The 24,128-nt window shown below is 43.3% G+C and overlaps 3 protein-coding genes across 6 annotated transcripts; all 3 read left to right on the top strand.

Moving 5' to 3' along the window:
• The first annotated feature begins 122 nt into the window (after window positions 1-122).
• Window positions 123-2,556, top strand: LOC136429752 (RNA-binding motif protein, X-linked 2-like). The gene has a single exon (XM_066419712.1). The coding sequence runs from the start codon at window positions 415-417 to the stop codon at window positions 1,687-1,689; it is 1,275 nt and encodes a 424-aa protein (XP_066275809.1). The 5' UTR covers window positions 123-414; the 3' UTR covers window positions 1,690-2,556.
• A 1,062-nt stretch (window positions 2,557-3,618) lies between these two features.
• LOC136429695 (sushi, nidogen and EGF-like domain-containing protein 1) lies at window positions 3,619-14,259 on the top strand. 3 transcript variants are annotated; one of them, XM_066419651.1, is made up of 10 exons: window positions 3,619-3,746; window positions 5,585-5,659; window positions 6,319-6,705; window positions 8,050-8,178; window positions 9,132-9,251; window positions 9,572-9,700; window positions 10,737-10,859; window positions 11,240-11,359; window positions 12,149-12,335; window positions 12,951-14,259. In XM_066419651.1, the coding sequence occupies exons 2-10, from the start codon at window positions 5,599-5,601 to the stop codon at window positions 13,237-13,239; spliced, it is 1,545 nt and encodes a 514-aa protein (XP_066275748.1). In that variant the 5' UTR covers window positions 3,619-3,746; window positions 5,585-5,598; the 3' UTR covers window positions 13,240-14,259. The 3 variants fall into 3 exon arrangements, with proteins under 3 accessions (XP_066275748.1, XP_066275744.1, XP_066275735.1); XM_066419638.1 differs by lacking the exon at window positions 3,619-3,746 and adding an exon at window positions 5,376-5,427; XM_066419647.1 differs by lacking the exons at window positions 3,619-3,746; window positions 10,737-10,859 and adding an exon at window positions 5,156-5,427.
• A 689-nt stretch (window positions 14,260-14,948) lies between these two features.
• On the top strand, window positions 14,949-24,110 carry LOC136429760 (alpha-N-acetylgalactosaminide alpha-2,6-sialyltransferase 2-like). 2 transcript variants are annotated; one of them, XM_066419724.1, is made up of 9 exons: window positions 14,949-15,164; window positions 15,450-15,565; window positions 15,958-16,288; window positions 17,079-17,244; window positions 18,060-18,228; window positions 20,063-20,201; window positions 20,806-20,909; window positions 22,574-22,657; window positions 23,622-24,110. In XM_066419724.1, the coding sequence occupies exons 2-9, from the start codon at window positions 15,450-15,452 to the stop codon at window positions 23,926-23,928; spliced, it is 1,416 nt and encodes a 471-aa protein (XP_066275821.1). In that variant the 5' UTR covers window positions 14,949-15,164; the 3' UTR covers window positions 23,929-24,110. The 2 variants fall into 2 exon arrangements, with proteins under 2 accessions (XP_066275821.1, XP_066275830.1); XM_066419733.1 differs by lacking the exon at window positions 22,574-22,657.
• Window positions 24,111-24,128: the final 18 nt, after the last annotated feature.

Here is a 24,128-nt window from a genome sequence, read left to right on the forward strand (position 1 = left end):
CTCTGACCCTTGCAAAGCCGGACAACGTTTTCAAATGCAGGCATCAGAATACACTTTATTTTGCATTTAAGATGAAATTACCATTTATGAGACAAACTTACAGTATATTAAAGCCCACCTAGGTCATGAAATAATGATTTGTTTTAAACCTTTTGCTACAATTCGCTTTGTGTGAGGGACATATCTTTCAAAGCTAGGAAACAAATATTTCGTCGCCCTCACAGCGTTGTTACCATTTCCGCCATTTTCGACGCCGCAGTGCACGCCAGGACGTTTCGGTGTCGTTTGTTGCCGTGAATTTATGTCTGGATGAGCATCTCGAACACTTTGTAACGCCACATAGGTATTTCTATGTTTAAGTGACATTTCGTGAGTGTTGCTGTCGTTGTTCCTGGCCGAAAAACTTCAACCAAGATGTCTGGGTACATGTACAACGTGAACGCCATCAAGAAACTGAGCGACCAGGAACTGAGCTCAGGGTCAGGGAAGTCCTGGCATGACCAGTACAGCGACAGTGCCTGGGTGTTCGTGGGCGGACTCCCCTATGAGTTAACAGAGGGCGATGTCCTATGTGTCTTCTCGCAGTACGGAGAGATCGTCAACATCAACATGGTTCGCGACAAGAAAACAGGAAAACCGAAAGGTTTCGCCTTTGTCTGTTATGAGAATCAGAAGAGCACAGTCCTAGCTGTAGACAACTTCAACGGTGTCAAGATCAAGGGCAGGACCATCCGCGTGGACCACGTCGCCAATTATCGGGTACCGAAAGAGCACGAAGATGAGGATGACATCACGAAGAAGATCAGACAAGAAGGTGTGGCACCCAGAACACCATCAGCTTCAGAAGAGGAAGAGTATGAAACACCAACAAAGAAGGAGAAGAAGAAGGAGAAAAAGAAGGAGAAAAAGAAGAGTAAGAAAAAGAAGGACAAAGACAAGGAAAGAGGCGCGTCGAAAAGCACCTCACAGTCCATGTCCCCCCCTGTACATGTGAAGAAAGAAAAAGACGACCCTGGGTACAAAGCAGCAGAGCTGAGCAGACATGCTGCAAGATTCGCAGATACACGTGGTAACAGAGGAGAAAGGGATGCCAGACTCAAACAAGAAGGTCAGGACAACTACAAGGAACAGGACAGACAAAAGAGAAGCGCAGGTCACAGGGAACAGCGATGGGAGGGTGAGAGAGGAGGTACGAACACTAGCAGAGATGCACGAGACAGCAGAGGGGAGAAGTATGCACAGGATCAAGAGGGGAGGGACTCAAGGAATGCCGCTCTAAGCAGACGTGATGGTGGAAGGGATGGGAGAGAAGCACAGGACAGACAAAGATATCATGATCACCAAGATAGCAGACAAGATAGGGACAGAAGAGACGTCCAGGGCTCTCGGGACAGTACTAGTAGAGATGAGAGTTATCAAAGGGACGACAGGGAGCAAAGAGGTGTCCATCATGGCCGGGAAAGTAGAGGGACCGGAGACCAAGGAAGGAGAGAAAAGGACAATCAAGATAGGGAGCAGTATGGTGAGAGGAGCAGTAATGAGAAGGAAAGCAAAGCCATGACTTACAGCGATCCGTGGGACAGAGGTGGGCGTGACAAGGATAGAGGGAGGGAACGAGAGAGAAAGGATAGGGAGGGGTACGGAGAAAGAAAGAAGAGCAAGGATAAAGGGTACCGAGACAGGCGATAACTGATACTGTATATGTTGATCTGTTCTAGTAACTTGGAAACTGTCATGGGGTTGTGAGGTCTTATAACAAATAATGTTAGAGATCAATTTTCGGTTGTTGTCATCAATGATCAGAATTGTGATTTACATGTAAGTCAGTTCCTATGTATGCCAACGATATGTCCTGGTGTGTTCTGTTTCTGATTTTTTTGCAGTAGTATCGTCATTCATAATACATAAAGCAACAGACTGTACTGTATGTATATAGTCTTAGCTTGATGAATTGAAAAAAACAGCACTTTGTACATCTTGTACATTTCAATTGCTGTCATGAGGAAAAAAGCATGCGAGTTGACTAAACAATATTGTACTAACTTGGCATACAAACACATGTAACTGTTTTTATGACCTGGACATCATTGGTAGTTCTTGGGAAAATGACAGCGGAGACTGGTATTCGACCGGTTTTGACTTTATTGTCTTTTTCAAGAAATGTTTTTATGACCTGGAGTTTGCAGTAATGTCGCGTGCTTTGAAAATGTTGAGTAATGCTACAAAGTAAGTTTGTACATACAATACATGTCAATCAGTCAGTCAAGGACATGTACTACTGGTATATAAATGTATGTAACAACCTCAGCCCTACATATATATCCATGTGCCATTGTGATGTGCTATGTACATGTAGATGGTTGACCCTGTCAACAAAATGTTTTTGTCAAGTTACTTGGTTTGTATTCAAATTCTCCTGTATAATCTAGAAATTGAACAGGAAGACAAATGAAGCAGTAATTCAGACACATCAAATCAATTTCTTGCAATTAATTCTTGGATTTTAGCAGAAAATTGACAAGGCAATGTTGAAGTAAAGATGAACTGAAAAACAGACATTTTTCATGATGGACCCTCATTCTTACGCTGTGCTTTACAATAGCATGAAGAAATCTGTGGAACATTTCATACTCCGACGTTATTGTACCGGCTATTCCAGCTTAAGCCCCCCCCCCCCAGGAAGTTGGATCATCCAGCTTTACTTTGCACTTTTTCCTCTCCCAACTTCCACTTGTACCCCATTAAGGTTGCAAACAAGTGGCCCATGACATCTCTCACATACGGCCATATGACGTTGAATGCAAGTAATCTTGAGTCCAGTCTATTTGTATATGAGAACGCAGTCCCTACAAAAACTCCTGGGGCACGTCCCATCTGCTTGGAGATCTGAGCAAATGTTAGGAGAAAGTGAAAAAAAAATTCAATAAGATCTGTTTTGAGAAATACAAGTAGGAAAACACTGCCAATTTTTGTTTGAATTTAGTTTATAAATTTATTTTAAGAACAACCAAGATTAATGAGTGTCCTGGTGTCATCTGAGAAATGGGCTATCCTTGTCCAGGTACCCTTTTCAGTTCATTCAGCGGAAGTTGTCAAACGGCTTTAGTACAAAGAACCTTGTCTTCTTTCCGTTCCTTTTGTTGCTGCAAGGGCCATGAGTTCATTCACCTTCTGCCTTAACTAACCCGATTATAGGCATGCTCTAAACAATACTTTGTAGTAGAGATTTGATAACGCATGTATTTGTTGATGTTTAGCCCCTTTCGGTGTATTGATACATAGAGAGAGAGTATATATGTATACAGTATACTGATTTTCTACATATATACAAGACGCAGTCTTTAAAAGTTTTCATCTACTTAGTTATATAGATTACAGATTTTACAACAATTAAAAGAAAAAACAAAGTCTCTACAAAATTTTCGTTGTTCGGATATATTGTTTTCAGTACCATTTTCAAAAAAAATATTATTAATTAGTATTTATACAGCGAAAAAGTAGTAAATCTAACGCACGTTGAGCCTTGATTTAAATCAGAATGGAAAAGCCACAGTACATGTATGTACAGCAGCTTGGTTTTGTTGTTAAACAATATGGAGACTGAAGTTGATGTGAACCAGCAAAGTTGTTGTACAAGTTCGGAGAGGCCGTGGACAGCGCGGCGTGGCACGGCACAATTACTAGTATCCGCCCGGCTATACGAGTCAGTTCTAAATCCGCAACATACTGACTGCTCACTGGGATCTGTGAGTACCATCTTCATTTTGTGGGTAGAATGATTTCATTCCCCCTGAGAGTAGTTTATTTAGTTACATCGGGTTGATAAGTCACTGGGATAACAAAGTTCTTTGTACACAAGCAAGTGCTTTTATTATTACCTCCGCGGTCGACGTTTCAGTGACCGTCTGTCACCTTCCCGAGAGGCAGAGTGATACTGACTGGTTCTCAAGGCCAGTGACAGATATAGTTCTCCAAACGTTACAACTATGTGTTCCTTTTCATGTCTTATGAAGATAAAGATTTGTCACTTTTCTATATGGCCCTAGCCGATGATAGGCACGGTAAATGTCATTTGACACAAACCCACCGTCTGCAATGGCCGATTTGGGGAAAAAATTGTGATGTTACCTTGATCCATTTACTGGCCATGCACCGCTTTGCTATCCAAGTATGTTAAAAAGTGCTTCAGCAGTTTGAGGCGCAAAGTGGTAGACGATACTGCAGTAAGAAAAGGAAGTTCCGAACGTGCGCAACTGTTTTTCTAAGAAACGTTTCACAGATCGAGTTTATAAGTCAAGAGTCTAGATAATTTTCTCTCTGCTCTTTGATCTAGATAACCCACTTCTCAACCCTCGCGGGCTCTTGAAATGTTTTTAAACGGTCACAAACAATCCGTGTTCTTACGTATCTACCAACGCATTTCGTCAGGTCTATTTACTAACCTGGTCACCAGTCTCTACGGGTCGGCTTTGGGGTGTTTTACCGGGCCCAGTTTGCTATGCAATTTTAACCGTTTCTGTCAGCCTGTCTTCTTAGCTGGCATGTCGAGTTATCACCTCTCCGTATGTAGCAAACTACTAGTTAAGCCAAGCCCGTAAAACCAGCCCCCGAGCGGGCCGCCGAATTTGCCTGGGCGGGCGGCCACCACTCCCAGCGCCGCAGAGATACCGGGGAGCTCCCGATGGTATGGTTACCAGGCTAGGTCTATACGAGATAATGACTTTATTCGATCATCATCACCATCATGTCGATAAGAATATGATATTTAGATTATTTCACCTTCACACATGAATGCAGTTGTAACGGCCTTTGGCACATGTCGCACAATTGCTGGTCGGATTTTACTTGAAGATATCTAATAGAGAGCTAACTTGTGAACTGGGATATAGGAGATTCTTTTTACACAACCAGGCAATCTCACCTGCTGACGTTTCGATGTCTATCAGACACCTTCTTCAGAGCTTCTGACTGGAGTACTGCTTCTCACCGTTATAAGCAGCCACCTACATCGGCTACTTATAGCGATGAGAAGCAGTACTCCAGTCAGAAGGTCTGAAGAAGGTGTCTGACAGACATCGAAACGTTAGCAGGTGAGATTGCCTGGTTGTGTAAAAAGAATATCCTATATCCTATATTATACCAACCTGATGAATTTTTTTTCGGAGGTAACTTGTTCTGAACCAACCCAAGGTCTAAGTGCCACATGAACGGGCAAGTATCTTGGGACGCTCGAGGCAATGGGGTCTGTGTATGTGAGTCATGACACGCAAATACACCAATGTCTACATTTACCTCCCTCACAAGACAGAGCTTATCTTTGCTTTATCAGTCATATTAAACCCAAGGTCTTTCACCACACCTTAGCCACAAGGACGGGCAAATGCTCTATCATGGCTTGGAACGCTCGAGGCAACGTGGGCTGTGAAAGTGAGTCATGGCACGCATACACAATGAATGAATAGAATGAAAGACCTTTACTGTACGTTTCTGCTCTTACAAGCTTAGGACAGGTCATGGTGATAAAGCAGTGGAATGATTACAGTGATGTTAACAATGAAATAAAGATATTGTTTGCATTTTACAGCATCAGTTATAACCATGCAGCTGCCCAAGGTACTCCTGATGGTCGTTTTCCTGATTCACAGAACCACAGCACGAGGTACGTGCCGTTAGCAGTCTGGCATGTATATGAAGTAGCGTCGTTTGATGTTCCAAAAGTTATTCATATGCATGCTGTTAACTTCCTATGTAGTTTCTGCTTCGCACATAGAAAAGCATAGGCATTAGAATTATTGCTTAGTTTTGCACATATTGTACTCGTTACAATCGTTGCACAAAAATGCTCCATCAATTGGTTACAATCATTGTATGAACCATGTTTAAGAATTGATACGTTGGTCACGGGTTGATGTTTTAAACTTGAAATGATGACACGTTAACTTAACGTACAGTCTCTGCCGAAAAATCAGCGATACTACAGTTAACAATAAAGACAGAATAGAGGAAGGCTAGATCCCTCGGGGGTGTAGTCCCGGCCGGGCCCGAAGCAACAAATTTGCCTCGGTGGACTGCCGGGTACCGGGGGGGGGGACCTCCCGGTGCTCGCACGATTAGCTCACGGCGTCTATTTGTTACCGGGTGCCGCGTTGAATTAGCCGAAAAATAGCCCAGCAGCCACAAGGTGTCTCACGGCGCCACGTAGAGGTCACACCCGAAAGTGAAAAAAAAAACAGCCCCTGAACTACCCGGCGAGACCCCTTTTTTTCAACTTGGACCGAAGCATTACTGAGGAAGCATCCATGTCATTTTGTACCTCAGACCCAGGCACAAACAAAGATCCTTGCCATAATTACCTTGTGCTGAACGCAGCATGGAGGAGTACTGAGCTCGAGAATGACGGTGCCCTGAACCACAAGCACTGTGATCGCGGCTTCAACGGGGAGTGGTACCGCTTCCAGATCCCCGCCGGCACGTCGATGCCAACACACCCGCCCCCGTCCATGAACCGATGCGGCACCGAGGCCCCGATGTGGATGAGGGGGAACCATCCGACCGCAGCTGACGGCGAGGTGACCCGCCAGGCGTGCGCCCTGTTCGACACCGACCCCTGTCGATGGTCAACAAGCATCCAGGTGAAGTCGTGCGGCAGTTTCTACGTGTACAAACTCCCCGCGGCCCCGGCATGCAACCTGGCGTACTGTGCTGGTAGGTGATCTAATGCTTGGGTGACATTTCCATATGCTTGGGTCACATTTCCCAGCCGGGACCCGGCCGGGCTGTTTGTGGAAACGCAAAATCTAAATGTATATCAATAAATATGCACAAGCTATGCTCTTGAATGATTTTTGGTACGTTTTGTGTTTTTTGTTGTCTTTTATATCATACTTTTTGTTCCCAAACACTGCCCGGCCGGGCCCCGGATCGAAAATGTGACCCAAGCAATACCGGGGCCCGGCCGGGATGTTTACGGGAACGTAAAATAAAAATTCGTATCAAGAAATATGCACAGATCATGCTTATGAATAACCAGTTTTACTTTTATGTCTTTTGTTGTCTTCTATGTCGTACTTTTCGTTCCGGCAAACTGCCCGGCCGGGCCCCGGCTTGAAAATGTGACCCTAGCATTAAGCGGGTATCTCACTGGACTGTGCCATTCGGCAATGGAGTCGGAAGCGTTGACCCCCCCTCACACACTCAGAGGTACCGAAGAGAATGATCAATGCATCACCCCTCTTGACAGTGCTGTTATCGACAGCCTAACGTTGAAATCCTCTCAAAACCACAGGAAATGCCATTACAGAGGGTTGAATTTTGAAACGTTTCCGGCGGTGGTCATGCAAGAAATCTCATGCCTTCGCTTGCCCAAAAATCTACAAAAGAACACCCCCCCCCCCACCCAGCAAAACCCTGGCTACGGAGAATGCGACCGCGGCCATGCATTTGCCTCGTAGATGTCACATATTTTACCCGTGCTTCAGCTTGTTTAGAGCTTAACAGTGCTGCTTCCACATTTCATTCTGTTGTATCACTTGCATGTATACTTTTGTAGAAGACCTTACGAAAGTCGCTGTGCTTTTGTTGTGTCAATAACACCCCGACCAATCAATTGCATTGAAACTCGGATTCGAATCAGCCATGACCCGACAAATAGCTTTCTAAGTTGCGTTAACGACTAAATTTGACAAAACAAACTCGTCAGTGAGATGGTGGAAGGTGTCAGCTTTTAAATAATGTTTTCAGATTGACAATTTTGGCACTTTGGAAGTGATTTAACGTGCCTGCGATTTAACTTTAAAGAAAAGTAGCAAAATTTTTTTTTTTCTAAACGTTAAATCGCGGGCAAGTTCAGTCACTTCCAAAGTGCCAAAATTGTCATCCTGAAAACAACTTTTAAAGCTGACACCTTCCACCATCTCACTGGGGAGTTTGTTTTGTCAGATTTAGTCGTTAACGCAGCACAGAAAGCGATTTGTCGGGTCATGGCTGATCGAATCCGAGTTTGAATGCAATCGATTTGTCGGGGTGAATAAAGATTGATTCTTACAACAGAACCCACAGGTTGCTCTCCTGACCTGTGTGATTCCAAGGCGACATGTGAGGGTAGTAAGACAGGTCCGATCTGCACCTGCCCAGCTGGGTACGAGGGCGACGGGGAGTCAGCTGGAACCGGGTGTACAGGTGACGATCCTGCTCGATCAAGACAATGGCTCGATTTACATAGCCTGGAATCCAAACATATTATAGCTCCCGAGTACGAGTGTCCTTTCCGCAAATAGCAGAGATAATATATAGCGGAGAGGAGACTCGGGAGCTATAATAGGTTTGGATTCCAGGCAACGATTTACACACAACTTTTCGGAGTCGACTTGAGGCTGTGTGTGAGGAGCTTTGGGCTGCTCAATTGGAGTTTTCCTACTAGAAAACACTACTTGAGTGGCCGAGGGTTCTCCTTGCACAGTCCTGAGTTGACTCCAAGTCGACTCAAAAAACGTGTGTGAATCTGTCCGATGATGCTTAGTGCTTAACTGAATATGATGTAGTTATCATATTATTCTTAGAAAAAAACCCACCACGAAGGATTCTTGGTAGCCGTTCATATTTTCGAAACAGAATTTCGATGTATGGTCATAACGTTATACGTGTACATGATTGATACCAAAAATCAGCTGAGGTTTATTGTAATATTGGAGAGAAAATGTCTATATCCTATACTTAACACATAGCTCTCAATGTTGTTCTTTGCTGATCAACCATTATAAGACGGACTAATAACTAATGCACATTTCCATAAAGGTATACGTATAAATATATATATCATGTAGTTGCACGGTCCTGATGTCACGTTTTCTATTTTACAAAGCGTTAGAGTTTGCAGTATCATCGTTTGCAAGTACGGTATCATATCGCATTGATTTGCTTCTCTCCATACATCTAAAGATAATATATCTACTTCATGTTTTTCATTTTCAGAAGCTTGATGGAAGTCCACAATTGCGATGAATTATGTCTGAAAATGTCTGAAAAAGACGTTGGTTTACTTGCTTCAAAATTTATATTGGTGAAATTTAATCTCGTTTGAAACATTGTAACGTCACGTCGTTTTTGTTCGTCTTTACTTCGCTTCTTTACAGACATCGGCGGCTGCTCCCTTGGCCTGTGTGGTCAGGGCGCCACCTGCCGAGACGTTGATGAACGTGTCATCTGTACCTGCCCACCTGGTACTACCGGCAATCCATTCGTCATGTGCACAGGTAATAATCTTTCTTTAGAGAATGACACTTATATTGAGTTGACTCTATTTATCATATGATCGCATACTTGGAAACGGACGAATATATATGAAACAGAGTATGGAGTTGAACAGACGTCAATACAAGCGGACTAGTCCTCTGCTGTAGTACCTGCACAACTGTGTGGCTCGCTTTAGAGACAGACAACGCAAGTTGAGGGCAATATTTTAGCAAAGTAACAATATCATACCTATAACCAATCGACCTCTCTAAGCCGGACAAGATTTCTATAACTGTATATAGTTGCACGGAACTGCGAGGATTGTTTTCTTTCCTTACAGACATCGACGGCTGCTCTCCAAGCCCGTGTGGTCAAGACGCCACCTGCCAAGACGTTGCTGCACCTGGAACTGGCGCCATCTGTTCCTGCCCACCTGGTTATACCGGTGACCCATTCGTCAGGTGCACAGGTAATAATCTATCATTAGAGGTACCCAGAGCATTTTATAACACATGAAAATTGGAAATATTGTAGTTGGTGTCATCTTTGTGAAATTGACAATTAATGCCACTGTTTACTATATTCGCGTCCGGATTTCTTTTCCAAAGTGCGCAAAAACGGCACAAAAATAAGCTACATGGTAATCTTTTAGTTTCACGCGCCTACTGTAAATACTGTAGCTACCATAGCCCCGCCCACCTCCGTCAAAACGTAGAAATGCAAATTCAAAATATAAAAATGCAAATATTTGACGGACTAGCAGTCACTCTCTCATTGGTCGAACCGCTAATTGTGATGGACAGTCAGGATCAGTCTATTATGGCTTGGATTTTCATCAGTTCTCACCACACAACGACATCGTATCTTTGCTCCTTTAATGCCTAAATAATGGCGATGTATAATGGTATAGTGTTATTGAAACTTACTATCTGTAGGAATGACTAGGATCAGTCTATTATGGCTTGGATTTTCATCAGTTCTCACCACACAACGACATAGTATCTTTGCTCCTTTAATGCCTAAATAATGGCGATGTATAATGGTATAGTGTTATTGAAACTTACTATCTGTAGGAATGACTAGAGAGTTGAGTTTTTTAATTCAAGTTTCCAGCCTCATAAAATGCTCTGGATGCCTTTAAAAATGATGCAGTGTGACATCATACCTATCTAACTTGATCATTATCGTTGCTTGGATGCTCTGATACCTGATAAAGAATAATACAAAGGTCCTTTCATTTTGATTTAATCTTGATATAAAGTTACCTGCAGCAGCCAACAGTAAGCATTACTTGCATAGTCAGGATCTTATTGTGACACAGACACACCAAAAACAATACCTCCATCTGTCATGGAGGTAAAGAACAGACAAAAGGTCCATCAACAAAACAAGACTGCAAAAAACACGCTAATGCCACCTCATTTGTAGTATGTGACGTTTTCATATATCACCAATTCACATTTTGTCTTACTTTTGTTTGTCTTTACTACTTTGATTCTTTGAAGGCATCGACGCCTGCTCTCCTAGCCCGTGTGGTCAAGACGCCACCTGCCGAGACGATGCTGGACGTGCAATCTGTACCTGCCCACGTGGTTATACAGGAAATCCACTCGACAGCTGCATACCGGGTAAAGAATGATGCAGTGTGACGTCTACCTTGATCATTATCGCTGCTTGGTTGCTCTGATATATATATCGATACTGCATGATACAAATGTCCTTTAATTTCGATTTAAGCTTGATATAAAGTTATTTGCAGCAGCTAACAGTAAGCATTTAATATACCTACATAGTCAGGATCTTGCTGTGACACAGACACACCATAACAATACCGTCCCATTTTTCATAGAGGTAAAAACAGACAAAAGGTCCACCAACAAAATAAGAGTACCTACAAACACGCTAATGTCACCTGCATGATAACCTCCCTTGCAGTATGCTACGTTTTCATCACCAGTTCACATTTTGTCTTACTTTTGTTTGTCTTTACTACTTTGATTCTTTACAGGCATCGACGCCTGCTCCCCCAGTCCGTGTGGTCATGGCGCCACCTGCCGAGACGATGCTGGACGCGTCATCTGTGCCTGCCCACGTGGTTATACAGGAAATCCACTCGTCAGCTGCACAGGTAATGATCTTTCCTTAGAGAAGTATGCCTATACGTTGCTGTTGTTGTTCACCTTGAAGTGCCAAGTGGCACATAGGTCAGCAAGTATACTTGTTTTTCACCTTGTAGTGCCAAGTGTCACATATATAGGGCAGCAAGTTTACTTGTTGTTTCAGTAGCAGGGTATATTTTTACAGGGAGGGTTGCTAGCCATTCCCCTTTAATGTGTTCGAGGAACCTCCTCCCATTTTACGTCCCTTCTAAAAGACGGGTGCAGCCCAGGATTTGAGCCGGGGTCTCCCAGTTACCAACTAATTTGAACCATGAGCTCAACTGTGAGGTTGATACCAGTTGAGCTGCAGGGACATCCCTTTCGAACAATGATGCTACGGCCTAGGAAAAAATGTTGTTACCTGACCGACTCTAGCAAAAACCTGCCGATCCCAGCTAACTAAGTAGTCCAGCAGATGCTGTCTGAAACGTCTGACTGTTTCAAAATGTTATCCAGTTGCTTGAGTAACTATTTTTGGCATTTCTTACTACCTGGATGTCTAAACTTCATCAACGTACCAGCAAAGTAGTCATTTACTAGCCTCTACCAGGCCCCGTCCTATCGATGGGAAAATAGTGCAAATCGGCTGAGGTAGTCCGCTATACAGGGTAGTCTGCTATACAGTGAAGCTCCATTATCGATGGACGGAGGCTAGTCATTTACCATTTTCGGCGATTGAATGGTGATATATTAATGTTAAAGATGAATGCTCCGTTTTACGACTGATCATGAGCGCATTTTTCTGGAACTCTCTGAAGCTATCGAGACCTGTCCTGAGGGCTACGACGAGACACAGATCCCGGGGAAATGTCTTCGCTTCTACTTGGATCGTCCTCAATCCTACAGCCAGGCCAAGCGGGCCTGTGAGGGCGAGGACGGACATATCTTCCTGCTGAAGAATGAAGAAGGCGTGAAGCAAGTGAAAAACCTCTTGGCTGATCGCAGGTAATCCATGGCATTAAACGGAAGAGTTTAGATTCAAATTACATGTATAGTTCATAGTCACTACAAAATTCCTATTCATAAATCATGCACGCCAAGCTAATGTCAAAACAATTACCTACCTCCTTCTACACGTCATTATGGATTGATTATATATATTCTTGCACATCTCTTTTCCCGTCTTTAGGTCCTAGCTGCACAGGCGTGGGGTTTGGGTCTCTCGTTGATACGATTTAGTTTAGAGTCGCTACAAGATTTCAGACTTACTTTTTACATCAAATTGTCATAAAGGCCAGGATAATGTCAAGACAAGTTATCATGGACTAATGCTATATACAGAAATCTTTATTGACACAACAAAATTACAGCGACTTCCGTAAGGTCTTCTACAACTAAACATGCAAACAACAACAATGGGATACAAAATAATTAACCTTAGTACAAGTATCACAAGTATATGAATACTTCAACATGTCGAGTTTAAACTATCACTTACACTACTAGTTCTAAGATCTAAACTTTCTTTATATATTTACCTATTTGTACCCAGTAAGGGTTGTCTCCTTCTAGAATGTAGTTGAATTATATATTCAGGCACATTTCATTTCCTGTCTTTAGGTCCCAGCTCCCCCGGCGTTTGGTCTCCCGTTTGCGTAATCGTGGTGTCTGGATCGGCCTTACGGAGAGCGGCGGTGGAGGATCTGGGTGGATGTGGGAGGACGGACGTCCCCTAGCCCTGACCACGGAGAGTTTCACCGACTGGGCGGATGGGCAGCCGACGGGAGGGAGGCGCGGGGGCCGCGGGGGTCGCGGGGGTCGGTGTGTCCTGATGTCTGCCAAGCACGGGTTTAAGTGGGCTGTAAGCAGCTGCGTTTACAGGAGCGCCTTCATCTGCGAGGCAAACTAGAGGGCGGATAGCTTTGTCTTTTCTTTCGTAAAATACTGTGTAAGGTACATCCGTGCATGCAAACGCTGTTTCAGCCAGATTTTGGTTGAAAGCTTATAGAAATATATATTTTCCCCACATTCTATAATTCTATATAATGTGAAACAGTTACCTTCTTTAAACTATTTTTTTCTGCATATTAAAAGTCAAGATCTTGCAAAAATGCATTTTCTTGACATTATGATATCTGGACTTGCAAATATGACTCTATATAGGATCAGTATATCATAGTTTTCTTTCAATTAGAAATGTACGTGCGTTCTTTTATGTAACTTTCTTTTACGGTATGGATCATTAATACGGAACAATGTGAATAACAACCCACTGTTCCTACGGCCTCACAAAAGGCTATAGGGCTACTTTTACCATTTTTTAATTTGTGAAACTACAGAGTGACAGCACAGAAAGCATTCCGTTCTGTTAATTTGGTGTGCGAGTGCCTTAATGGCGTGGAGATAGGAAATGCAGTGAAAGATGAGAAAGTACCGAAACTTACTCTCCAAGCAGAAAGCGTACAAAAACGGGGCATAAAACGGTCACAATCTTCGCCCACCAACCTCTGCTTGGAGAGTACCGAAACTCATGTCTAGCCGGCCCACTCGATTGTAACGTTAACACTGTATCAAGCACTTTTCGAGCTCCTATTGTTTTAGTCAGTAAGATGCTAAGTTTCATTCTATATCTCTATTTTGTATTATGTTTAATAGCTGTTGCCATACATTATATTGTACCGTGAACAACTGTCGTGCAACAGAGTAGCAATTTAAGTAATGACTGATACATATAGAATGTGGAATACACCGTGTTGTATTTCATTTATGTCATATCACCCGGTCCGGAACACCCGCATCGAATGTTTTCGCGGCCCAGGTACTACATAAACTAAGATACAACGCCAGCTGCGAAGAACCTGTATGTAGAATACCTAGAGATTATTACAAAAGATGTATCCATGTGGGAATAAAAGGTCACAATACTGTTTACACGAGTGCATTTTCTTCAGTTGAAATCATGGTACAATGTCTATTTCTGTATCTATAGCTGTGACCGGGAAAAAGACAATAGACACGTCACACAACGTTTGATCCAGGGGATCAACTCCTTTTCTATGACCGCACCGTCAGGCCTGTTCCAGGCTATCCGTTTCTTTTAAACAGTACTACCGCCAAGCCTATTCCAGGCTATCGGCTCCTTTTCAATGGTCAGGTCTGTTCCGAAGGTTACTGTCTCTGACCTTGGTGCTGATCACGACATCTCCAGGAGCGTGCGCTTTGGATCTGGTTCGCTAGAGGTCGCTGTCTAATGGTCTGACATTGACCTCATGCACGGAGCTCATGCATTGACCTAGCGATTCTATCCCTGCGCTGCTGTAATTAGGTGCATGTTGATGAGTAGCAACCTAAAGATGTCCACTCATGTGGCATAGTTGCTGATCTTTGAGAGAATGATGTTGTATGTTCCCTGGCAACCACATCTAATACTCTCTTGCAAGTCACTCCATTCCACTAATTCCAGACTATCAACTCCAATCAATCAATCAATCAATCAATCAATCAATCAACCAATCAATCAATCAATCAATTAATCAATCAAATCAGATCGAGCCTGTTCCGAAGGTAACACGAGAAGACAGTGCGGCAGCGGTCGACGTCTCTAGTGATATTGTTCAAAACTGCAGGATCAGACTTGCCTACGGATGATGTGTACACAAAAACATACGTAACCCGGATACGTATCACAAAATATTAAGCCCGAATGCGTGGCTTTTCATGCCACGTATATTCTATCTAAGAACATACTGGTACCGACGACATCGCTGGAATAAATAACTGCTACAGTGACGTCTTGCGAAAGAGCCGCACAAGTTGATAATAAAATCTGCAACGGTTAGTACGTATACTTACTACTTATCTCTTATTAGTATTCAACAAAATATGACGTACTCTATGTATTACATCGGTTACTGCTGGGGTCTTAAATGGAACATTTATGATATTGTGTTAATGACCCGCCCTGAGCTGTATACGGGGCCATAATGCAGGGTCGGTTACTATAAACCACCGAATAAACCACCGAGTGAGCGACTGGAACGAGGCGTTTCTTGGGGTGGTTATAGGCATCGACCTCCCCCCCCCCCCACATAAGAGAGAGTAATGCTATTTTCCCCGCAGATGTGGCGCTTGCAATGGCTATTCCTACTGTGCCTATTGATGGTGCTCGGGCTCCTTTCGTTCTACCTACAAAAGAGTCTGGCCGACGTGGGTTTGGCATTGAATTGGGCAATAAGGTATATGTATATGTATAATATGTATATGTATATGTATATGTATACGTATATATACGAATAGGTATATGTATATGTATATATGTATATACGTATACGTATACATATATATATATATATATATATATATGTATATGTATATGTAATCTGTATCTGTATCTATCTGTATCTGTATGGTCGAAATTGGGCGTAACATACCGGCTTCTGTATCCGTATCCGTATCTGTATCTGAATTTGTATAGTCGGAATTACCGCCCTTGAATTCGCGTAACACACCAGCTTCTGTATCTGCATGTATCTGTAGACTATAACGGGTAAATGGTTTTCTTTCTTTCGTTATTTGTTACTTGTCCGTATCCTCAGTGTCTTGACCTCTCCTGATCTTGATTTTTCAGGACATCTGATACGTTAGAGAATAAAACTCAAGTGAATCCGAAGTTGACCATATCAAAGGAACTAGCCAAGGCCGAGCGCACAACTAAACCACCTCAGACTTTTAACATAGCACAGAACGGGGAAACAATGAATGGAAACCAAACCATATTTGAACTTAACAACTTTAAAACTGATCTGAACGGTTCCCTAGTAGTCGTTACAAGACGATATCGGACAGACGCAACGCCAAATTTAAAACCCAGGAAAATTGGACCTCGCGCACCCTCCACAGTGTCTCCAGACAAGTGGAGTCCCACCTGGTTCATACGAGACGACACCTACACAAAATCGGTGACCCATTCATTGAATTTTCAAAATATTGCTAGTCTCACTTCTAAGCTCTCTATTCGTTCGCTCACTCACTCACTCATTCACTCACTCACTCACTCACTCACTCACTCACTCATTCATTCATTCACTCACTCACTCACTCACTCACTCACTCACTCACTCAACCATCAAAGTTTCAGATTGTACTTGATATTCACTCACTCACTCACTCAACCATCAAAGTTTCAGATAGTACTTGATATTCACTGACTAACTGACTCACTGACTCACTCACTCACTGAATCACTCACTCACTGAATCACTCACTCACTCACTCACTCACTCAACCATCATAGTTTCAGATAGTACTTGATATTCTCTCCCTCACTCACTCTCTTACTCACACATTCACTCACTCACTCACTCACTCACTCACTCACTCATTCACTCACCCACTCACTCACTCACTCAACCATCAAAGTTTCAGATAGTAGTTGATATTCACTCACTCACTCTCACTCACTCACTCACTCACTCACTCACACAAGCCACTTCTATTGAGAGATGGCTTGATATTCACTCATTCAAACCATCTCACTATACCATGCACTATGCAGTCACTATACCATCTCTATTCGGAGTGTAATAATGTTTCCTCATTCAAACATTTCTATGTACTATAGTACTGGATATTCACTCACTCAAACCATCTGTATGCAAAAATACAAAAACATCAACATTGGTCCATTTCTGCCCAAACATCGGTCCTCCTTAGGGCAACATTCTGCATGGATTGGTTTCCCCCTTACAGAAATGCCCCAGTGCAATACGGAAGTCCCCAGAGAAAGTTCCGGACGGACAAAAGTTCATCCCCGACATCGCGGTCCTGATGTGGGACGAGCACGTCAACCATGAGGAGTACGTCAGACTTCAGCAGTTTAAATCGAGCTACGGCTGGAAAGACATGCCGTATGAAGGTAACTAAAATCATAATTGTAACAGGATATTGGAGTTTCATTTTTTTCAAACAACCAGTGACTTTCTAGCTGCTGACGTTTCGGTGTCGGTCAGGCACCTTCTTCAGAGCTTCTGACTGGAGTACTTGCTGCTTCTCGTCGCTATAAGTAGCCGATGTAGATGGCGCTTTTGCGACGAGAACACAATCCCAAACGTGGCTAAGTTTGTATTCCCCCTCGTCCCGATTCATCACTGAAAGTCACAGGTTGTGTAATGAAGTATCTAGTATCCTATGTTCTACATCATCATTCCAGGGTATCATCACTCCTTTGGAGGAACCCCTCCCTTGTCAGACGCCAAGTATCCCTCTGTTGAGCGGATTCTACCAACGGTTCTACCAACCTGATTAAATTATTTTCAGGCACAATGGTAACATTTACTAGCACTCAAGTCGGTCGTTCATTCGTTCGTTCGCTCGTTCTTTCATTCATTCGTTCAGACCCCTCTAGTGCCTAGCTATAGTAATTGGCACATAGGGCAGTAGTTTTACTTGTTGTTTCAGTAGTAGGGTATATATACAGTGGGGTCGCTAGCTTCCCCCTTTAACCAACGTGTTCGAGGCACCTCCTAGAACATTTTACATTTTAAGCACTAGAATTATTGACACGTGAAAAAAATGTTACAGAAATAAAACACTTGGTTCTATTCTTTTAATAATTATAGTTTTCCATTTTGTTAAGAAGGAAATAGCTGATACGAACTTTGAAATTCTTGATAACAAATCATCCACTTTTGCCTCATGACTTGAGCATTTTGTTTTATATATTTACTGAAGACATAGAGAGCAGTCTCCGTCACCTGAACACGTCAGCCCACCGCTACATGTTCCCGGGCAGGACGCCTGACCATGCCGGCTGTATCCGGTGTGCTGTGGTCGGCAACGGCGGGATTATGAGGGGGTCTGGCAAGGGGAGGGAGATAGACGCACACGACTTTGTCTGGAGGTACTTCTCGCAGCCTCCAAGCAGAAGTTCGGCCGTGGTTGGCTTTTGGCGTGTCTTTAGGCGTTTATTGTCAGGGTTTCTATTTTGTTCAACGGACATAAAGAAAACGGGACAAAATAGAAATCAATCATTCGCAGGCATCAGTGTTTGATGCATGGCAGCTGCAGACATGCATAGGGCTCGCCAGGCTGGTTTGCTTTCGGCATAGACCCTCCAGTCGGTTCTGGTGATCCCTAGCCCCTGGAGCGTGTTGAAGATCTGGTCTTCACATCTCTAGGGCGACCTCTAGGTCGCTTCCATGATGGGTTGGGTTCCGATGAAATCAGTTTGATGGCGTCCTGAGTAGGAACCGCCCTGGAGACGTGACCCAGGAAGATCATCTGTTGCTTGGTGATTCTACAACTAACCGGCAGTTGGTTAGTTCTGCAACGGACCGTTTCGTTGGTAATGAAGTCATCCCAACGGATGCCTTCAATCTTCCTCAAGCACTGAGAGTCGAAGGCATCTAGTTTGTGTGCTAGTGCCTGTTTAAGGGTCCATGTCTCGGCACCGTACAAGAGGACGGATAAGACTAGAGTGTTATACGTGTGTAGCTTGGTTGATCTTGAATAGTAATAGAAAGCCTGGCAATAAACGCCTAAAGACACGCCAAAAACCAACCGGAGTTGAACCTCTGCTAGGTGGTATGAAGGTACTTTATTTGCTTCCTTTACGTTTTCCATACATGGTTATATCCTCCTACGCCGCACATAAATCTTTATAGTTCGAATGAATCTGTAACGGTAATTGACATTGTAGAAGATTTTATGCGATATTTCCCTTCACGAAATGAAGCGCTCACCAACAAGCTTTCGATCAGTCCTCTGGCTCTTCTCAATTTGAAATGACCCAAAGCCTACGTCACGTGACCTGGACGGAAGTGTGACGTCAGAAACTTGTCAAAGGTGCCCGGCAGTCTGTATCGGCTCCCGTCTCGGTTGAGGGATGGTCGATGAGCCCTGATCTATGGTATTTACCTATCTAACTCAGTAGATTGTCTATGATAAGATACTGATTATCCTCCTCAGAAGAGGTGGTCAAAGATGCGGGGTCCCGGGTTCGAATCCTGCCATGTCTTGTGCCCGACCTTGTGCCCTTGGGAAAGGCACTTTACACGACTTTCCTCACTCCACCCAGGTGTGAATGGGTACCTGACGTCGGTTGGGGAAGGTCGTATTGAGGTCACCTGCTGGCGCCGAATGGCAGCCGCCCAGACCCTTGCGACAGTTCCACAAAGTGCAAGTGTGGAGCAAATATATATCTGTTGTATACTATGTAAACCCTGCAGCAATTCAGCACTGTCTGCCAATGCACGGGTAATTTGTGACCAATAAACCATTATTATTATAGATAGGTAAGGATTGGTGACGTTAGAATAGGTTTCATGCGTATATCCCTCACCGATAGCACCATACTTAATTACATAATTTTTTCCTCATTTGCATGAAATAATCTCACGCTTTTTTAATAGCCTCACACTATGTGGATATAACCACAAAAAAATGGGGGCTTTCCATTGGCTGAGAGGATGTAGCCATGGGCTAAATACAAAATTAAGTTCGTTGAAGAATAATCACAAGTATAATCACAGTTACTAGAATATTCTTCAATTCTCGATGCCCACTTTATGTGAATAAGACGTACAGTAGACGTCGAAAATTTGGAGGTACGTGTTTGTTACCTTTGAAATATGTCACTGATTGAAGAATACTCTAGTAACTCTAGTAACCAAAATTCAGTTCGCCATTACAAGCATGCATTAACATTAGGCAAACTTCTGTTATTGGTACAATAGAGTGAACGCCGCCATTACTGAGGGGTTCGAAGATGACGTTGGGAGAAGAACATCCTTTTACGTCCACAGCGTCAAGAGCATGAAGAGGTCGGTGTCACGCGCGCATCGATATGGCTTCAGCCACCCGCCTCGAGACAAGGTGAGGATCGGTCAACTTAAAAAAAAGATACTTCTGAGTCTTTTTGATGAATTGTTTTAATCTGAAAGCTTTATCTTAGGCCACACTGATTTGATATCTAGTATATGGGTACACCCGCGCGCGCATAGATATTTGTCCTTTATAAAAAAAATCAGACCGTACTGTAAATCATACAAAGAAGCTGGAAAATGAGCAAATATATTCGGAAAAATGCAAACAAAAATATAGTCTATGGATACATACATGTATGTCGTAGAATACTAAAGTCAATTCCAAAGTCAAAGAAGAAGATGTGAGAGAACAAAAATATACAATGGATTGTTTGGTACACCCTGTTCTGCGTGCGTGTTGAGTAATTTTTTCAACCTTCCCGACCACTTACATTTCAAAATGAAGGAAACTCTTTTGTGTGGCCAACTTTAATTTTTTTCTTCGCACGCGCGCCTCGCTTTCGATGTGCCCAGAGAATGTCCTACATATATAAATCAAATAAGAATGGCCCTAGTCACTATAAGAGTGCCCCCTCATATCACATTAGTGAGAGGTGAGCTTTAGGGACATTTAGCATCTAATGACACACTTCGACATTTTTCCACTACTCCAGGACACGGTGTATGTCTCCATTTCCAAAGATAGGAGGGATTACGTGTATCTTGATGCCGCCATCAGTTGGAAGACGATTCGATCAGGAGAAAACAAGACTCACGAGTATGTGTATATGTGTATTTTGTCTGATATAGCACCCAGCTACCTATATATATTTAAGCATCCCTATTGTTTTCTATGCTTATGTCCCGAGATTGGGATAACTGCATTCTTATTTATCTATTCAATTTCTAGCTAGCAAGTTGATCATCATTTGTTTAAGTGAAAATGTTATCATATGGGCAGATTATTGGTGAAGATAATGATGGATTGTTTATAATCATATAGCCCGAACTGTAGGTTACTCAATCAGGAGCCGGCATTTGTTATGAGGCCGTCATACCCCATGTATAGGCTACAAATGATGAAAAGTGTCAATATGGTGACGTAAAACTAGCCCGTGAACGGTTCCGATTAGTCTCTACCAGACTAACCGCGCCGGCTATAGGGAGAACATTTGCCGGGGGACTTTGGCCATGGAGGGTTACATTCGCAGGCGCAGCCTAAAAGACCCTCTCTCCGTAGCCGACTCCCTTCATACATTTCAAATCAACAGTAGCTAATTGAACTATTGGCACAAAACTTTGTCTTGAATTAATCTTTTAAAGACTACTTCAAGACATCCTAAATTGTCTTAACCTCATTAACATACCCATTCAGAGTTTTGGTATAAAACCTAGTGTTCTTAGTTCCTTCGTTAGTCACTGACGAAAGACAGTGGATGCTGTCTGAAACGTCTGACTGTTTCAAAACTTTATCCAGTTGCTTGAGTAATTATTTTTTGCGTACATTTCACTCTATTTGGCTAATTTCTACTATTTTCCCAGCGATCCGCGGAGCCTGGTAGAGGCTAGGTTCCGATAACCGCATTATAAGCCACCTCGCTAGACTGGTGTTGCGTCACGTTTGGTGCTTTGTCACGTTTGGTGCCTAGGCACGGTTTGTGACAGTGCCCGCGTGTCACAAACCGTGCCTGGGACAAAAGCACGGTTTGTGACACTCGGACACCGTCACTAATGGTGCCCAACCGAGCACAGTTCGTGACACACAGGGGGTCTTATCCCATACTGTGCTTTTGGGCGGAGCTTAGTGTTTTGAGGGGGAGGAGTCTGCCCAACGCGTTTTTTCCCTGCAGCCCGCCATCTTTGTTTTTTTCGGGGCGCTGGGATGAGAAAAAATCAGCGTAATTCTCGCTCATTGAAATACATTTCGCGCTTGTCTTGGATGATTTGGACTTAGAGTTGATGTGGCACAAACAGACGGACGTCTCATCACGAATTTCTACAACAGAAATCCGTCCCGAACCGTGCCATTCACGACTGTGTCCTGAGGCACGGTTCGTGACAGTGCCGGAGTGTCACAAACCGTGCTTTTGCGGTAAACAAAAACACGCTGCCTTATATGGAAACGCGGGCATCACTGCCCCGTCAGTCACAGTGATTGACAGCACTTCCGGGCACAGTCTGTGACGGTCGGGCTGTGTCACGTTCTGTGCCTGGGAAAGCATAGAACGTGACAGGCATGGTGTGTGACGGTACAACTGGGTGCTTGATTCGGGGGTTAATTATAAAGTATCCTCTAAGAACAGACCACCAGGCCTTATGCTACCATATACTTGCACCTGACCTAGCGATCGGGGCGGGACATAAACCCTTTATTAACTACAGCTGATGTGTATATTTGACCTAAGAATTGTGCTTTTCTTTATTCAAAAACGATAAATCCAGCCCCCGGTCTGAGTATGGCGTCAAACCCGCGAATACGAAGTTCCGGATGCTTCATCCTGACTTCATGCGGTATCTGAAGTACCAGTAAGTGTTGATCTCTAGTCTTTTAAAACAAGTAACTGCAATCAATCATTCGCAGGCATCAGTGTCTGATGCATGGCGGCTGCAGACATGCATAGGGCTCGCCAGGCTGGTCTGCTCTCGGCATAGACCCTCCAGTCGGTTCTGGTGATCCCCAGCCCCTGGAGCGTGTTGAAGATCTGGTCTTCCCATCTTCCTCTAGGGCGACCTCTAGGTCTAGGACCTTAACTGCCCTTCGATTTTATAGTCTTTGATACTATTTTGATTAGAGCCTCCTTGCGGTAGTTTACTAAAACATATGAAGAGCTTGTTCAAGAATTCCTTGACTTGCGGACTCAATATCATAGTCATTGTTATTAATTCCCGCTGGAAAATGTTCAGTGTTGTATATATTTCAATACTTGTGCGTGTGTATACGACAGTACTTTGCGTACCTGCGACACCTAGTTGCGGTATGGAATGAACCTGTAACCGAGGAAGGTGGCAGGCGCGGTTACCGAAACGTCGGCTGTGATTGTATGTACATATAGTGGTTGCGATTGAAGAACCTCGTTATCCAGGGATTTTCCAACATATATAAATGGTTTATTCAGGAATTGACATACAGAAATTAAAACAGCATTGCAGCCGATGTTACCTTCCTTCAATTCAACCGGCTGAATTACGCAGTCTTGAAATTAAAAGTACAAAAAGATCACACTCAAACAATCGGAGAATATATACAAAAGATGTACAGCAGTAGCATATATAACAGATTACACCGTACAAATTGGTGTTCAGTAGTTGGGTTAAGTAAGGAATAGCACTACGTTTGTATCTGTCTGATCTTGTGAAAGGAATGGCAAGCTAAGCTATAACCTCCCCTTTAAGCCCTTATTGTGGACTGTTTCACGAGTTGGAGGTAGCCAGGGTCGAAATTGTGCACGGATTTCGATATTATGGTGTTTTAACATATCTTAATCCTCAGTTGGCTGAACTCTTCACGCGGCTACGGACGGTTCGAAGGCACCTACCAGCCCTCTAAGGGGGCCTACATGTTGCTGACCGCGCTGCACACTTGTGACGTCACGAACGCCTATGGTTTCATCACTGCCGATCACAGGCAGTACAGCGATCACTATTACGAAAAAGATTTTCAGAAGTTCGTTTTCTACACCAATCATGATTTCAAAATGGAGTTGAAATTATGGGATAGACTAGACAAGGCAGGGCTTATAACCTTGTACAGAGGAAACAAAACTGAAGCAGTCGGAAAAAATGACAAGAGAAAATAAAATCTGCGAAGTCATCCTTATGACAAAAATAATCAAAGTACCTTTTAATAAACGTTTGTGTATTGGTTTTAATTCAGTGTGGTAACACTGTAATCTCCGATTGAAATATCTTGTATATTGTACCATGTATCTTGATGTATGTTGAATAGAGAGCGTCAGAAAAAAATATATACTGTCACATATCTGCTTGGGCATTACTC

The sequence above is a fragment of the Branchiostoma lanceolatum genome, chromosome 1, assembly GCF_035083965.1.
Source record: "Branchiostoma lanceolatum isolate klBraLanc5 chromosome 1, klBraLanc5.hap2, whole genome shotgun sequence".
Classification (NCBI taxonomy): Eukaryota; Metazoa; Chordata; class Leptocardii; order Amphioxiformes; family Branchiostomatidae; genus Branchiostoma; species Branchiostoma lanceolatum.

Bases quoted from the DNA above. Each gene is read 5' to 3' on its own strand.
- LOC136429695 (XM_066419647.1), top strand. From the start codon at position 5,238: ATGGGGTCTGTGTATGTGAGTCATGACACGCAAATACACCAATGTCTA. The intron at 5,660-6,318 runs GTACGTGCCGTT...TTTGTACCTCAG, and splicing joins TCACAGAACCACAGCACGAG to ACCCAGGCACAAACAAAGAT. The intron at 6,706-8,049 runs GTAGGTGATCTA...TTCTTACAACAG, and splicing joins CAACCTGGCGTACTGTGCTG to AACCCACAGGTTGCTCTCCT.
- LOC136429752 (XM_066419712.1), top strand. From the start codon at position 415: ATGTCTGGGTACATGTACAACGTGAACGCCATCAAGAAACTGAGCGAC.
- LOC136429760 (XM_066419724.1), top strand. From the start codon at position 15,450: ATGTGGCGCTTGCAATGGCTATTCCTACTGTGCCTATTGATGGTGCTC. The intron at 15,566-15,957 runs GTATATGTATAT...TTGATTTTTCAG, and splicing joins GCATTGAATTGGGCAATAAG to GACATCTGATACGTTAGAGA. The intron at 17,245-18,059 runs GTAACTAAAATC...TATTTACTGAAG, and splicing joins GAAAGACATGCCGTATGAAG to ACATAGAGAGCAGTCTCCGT.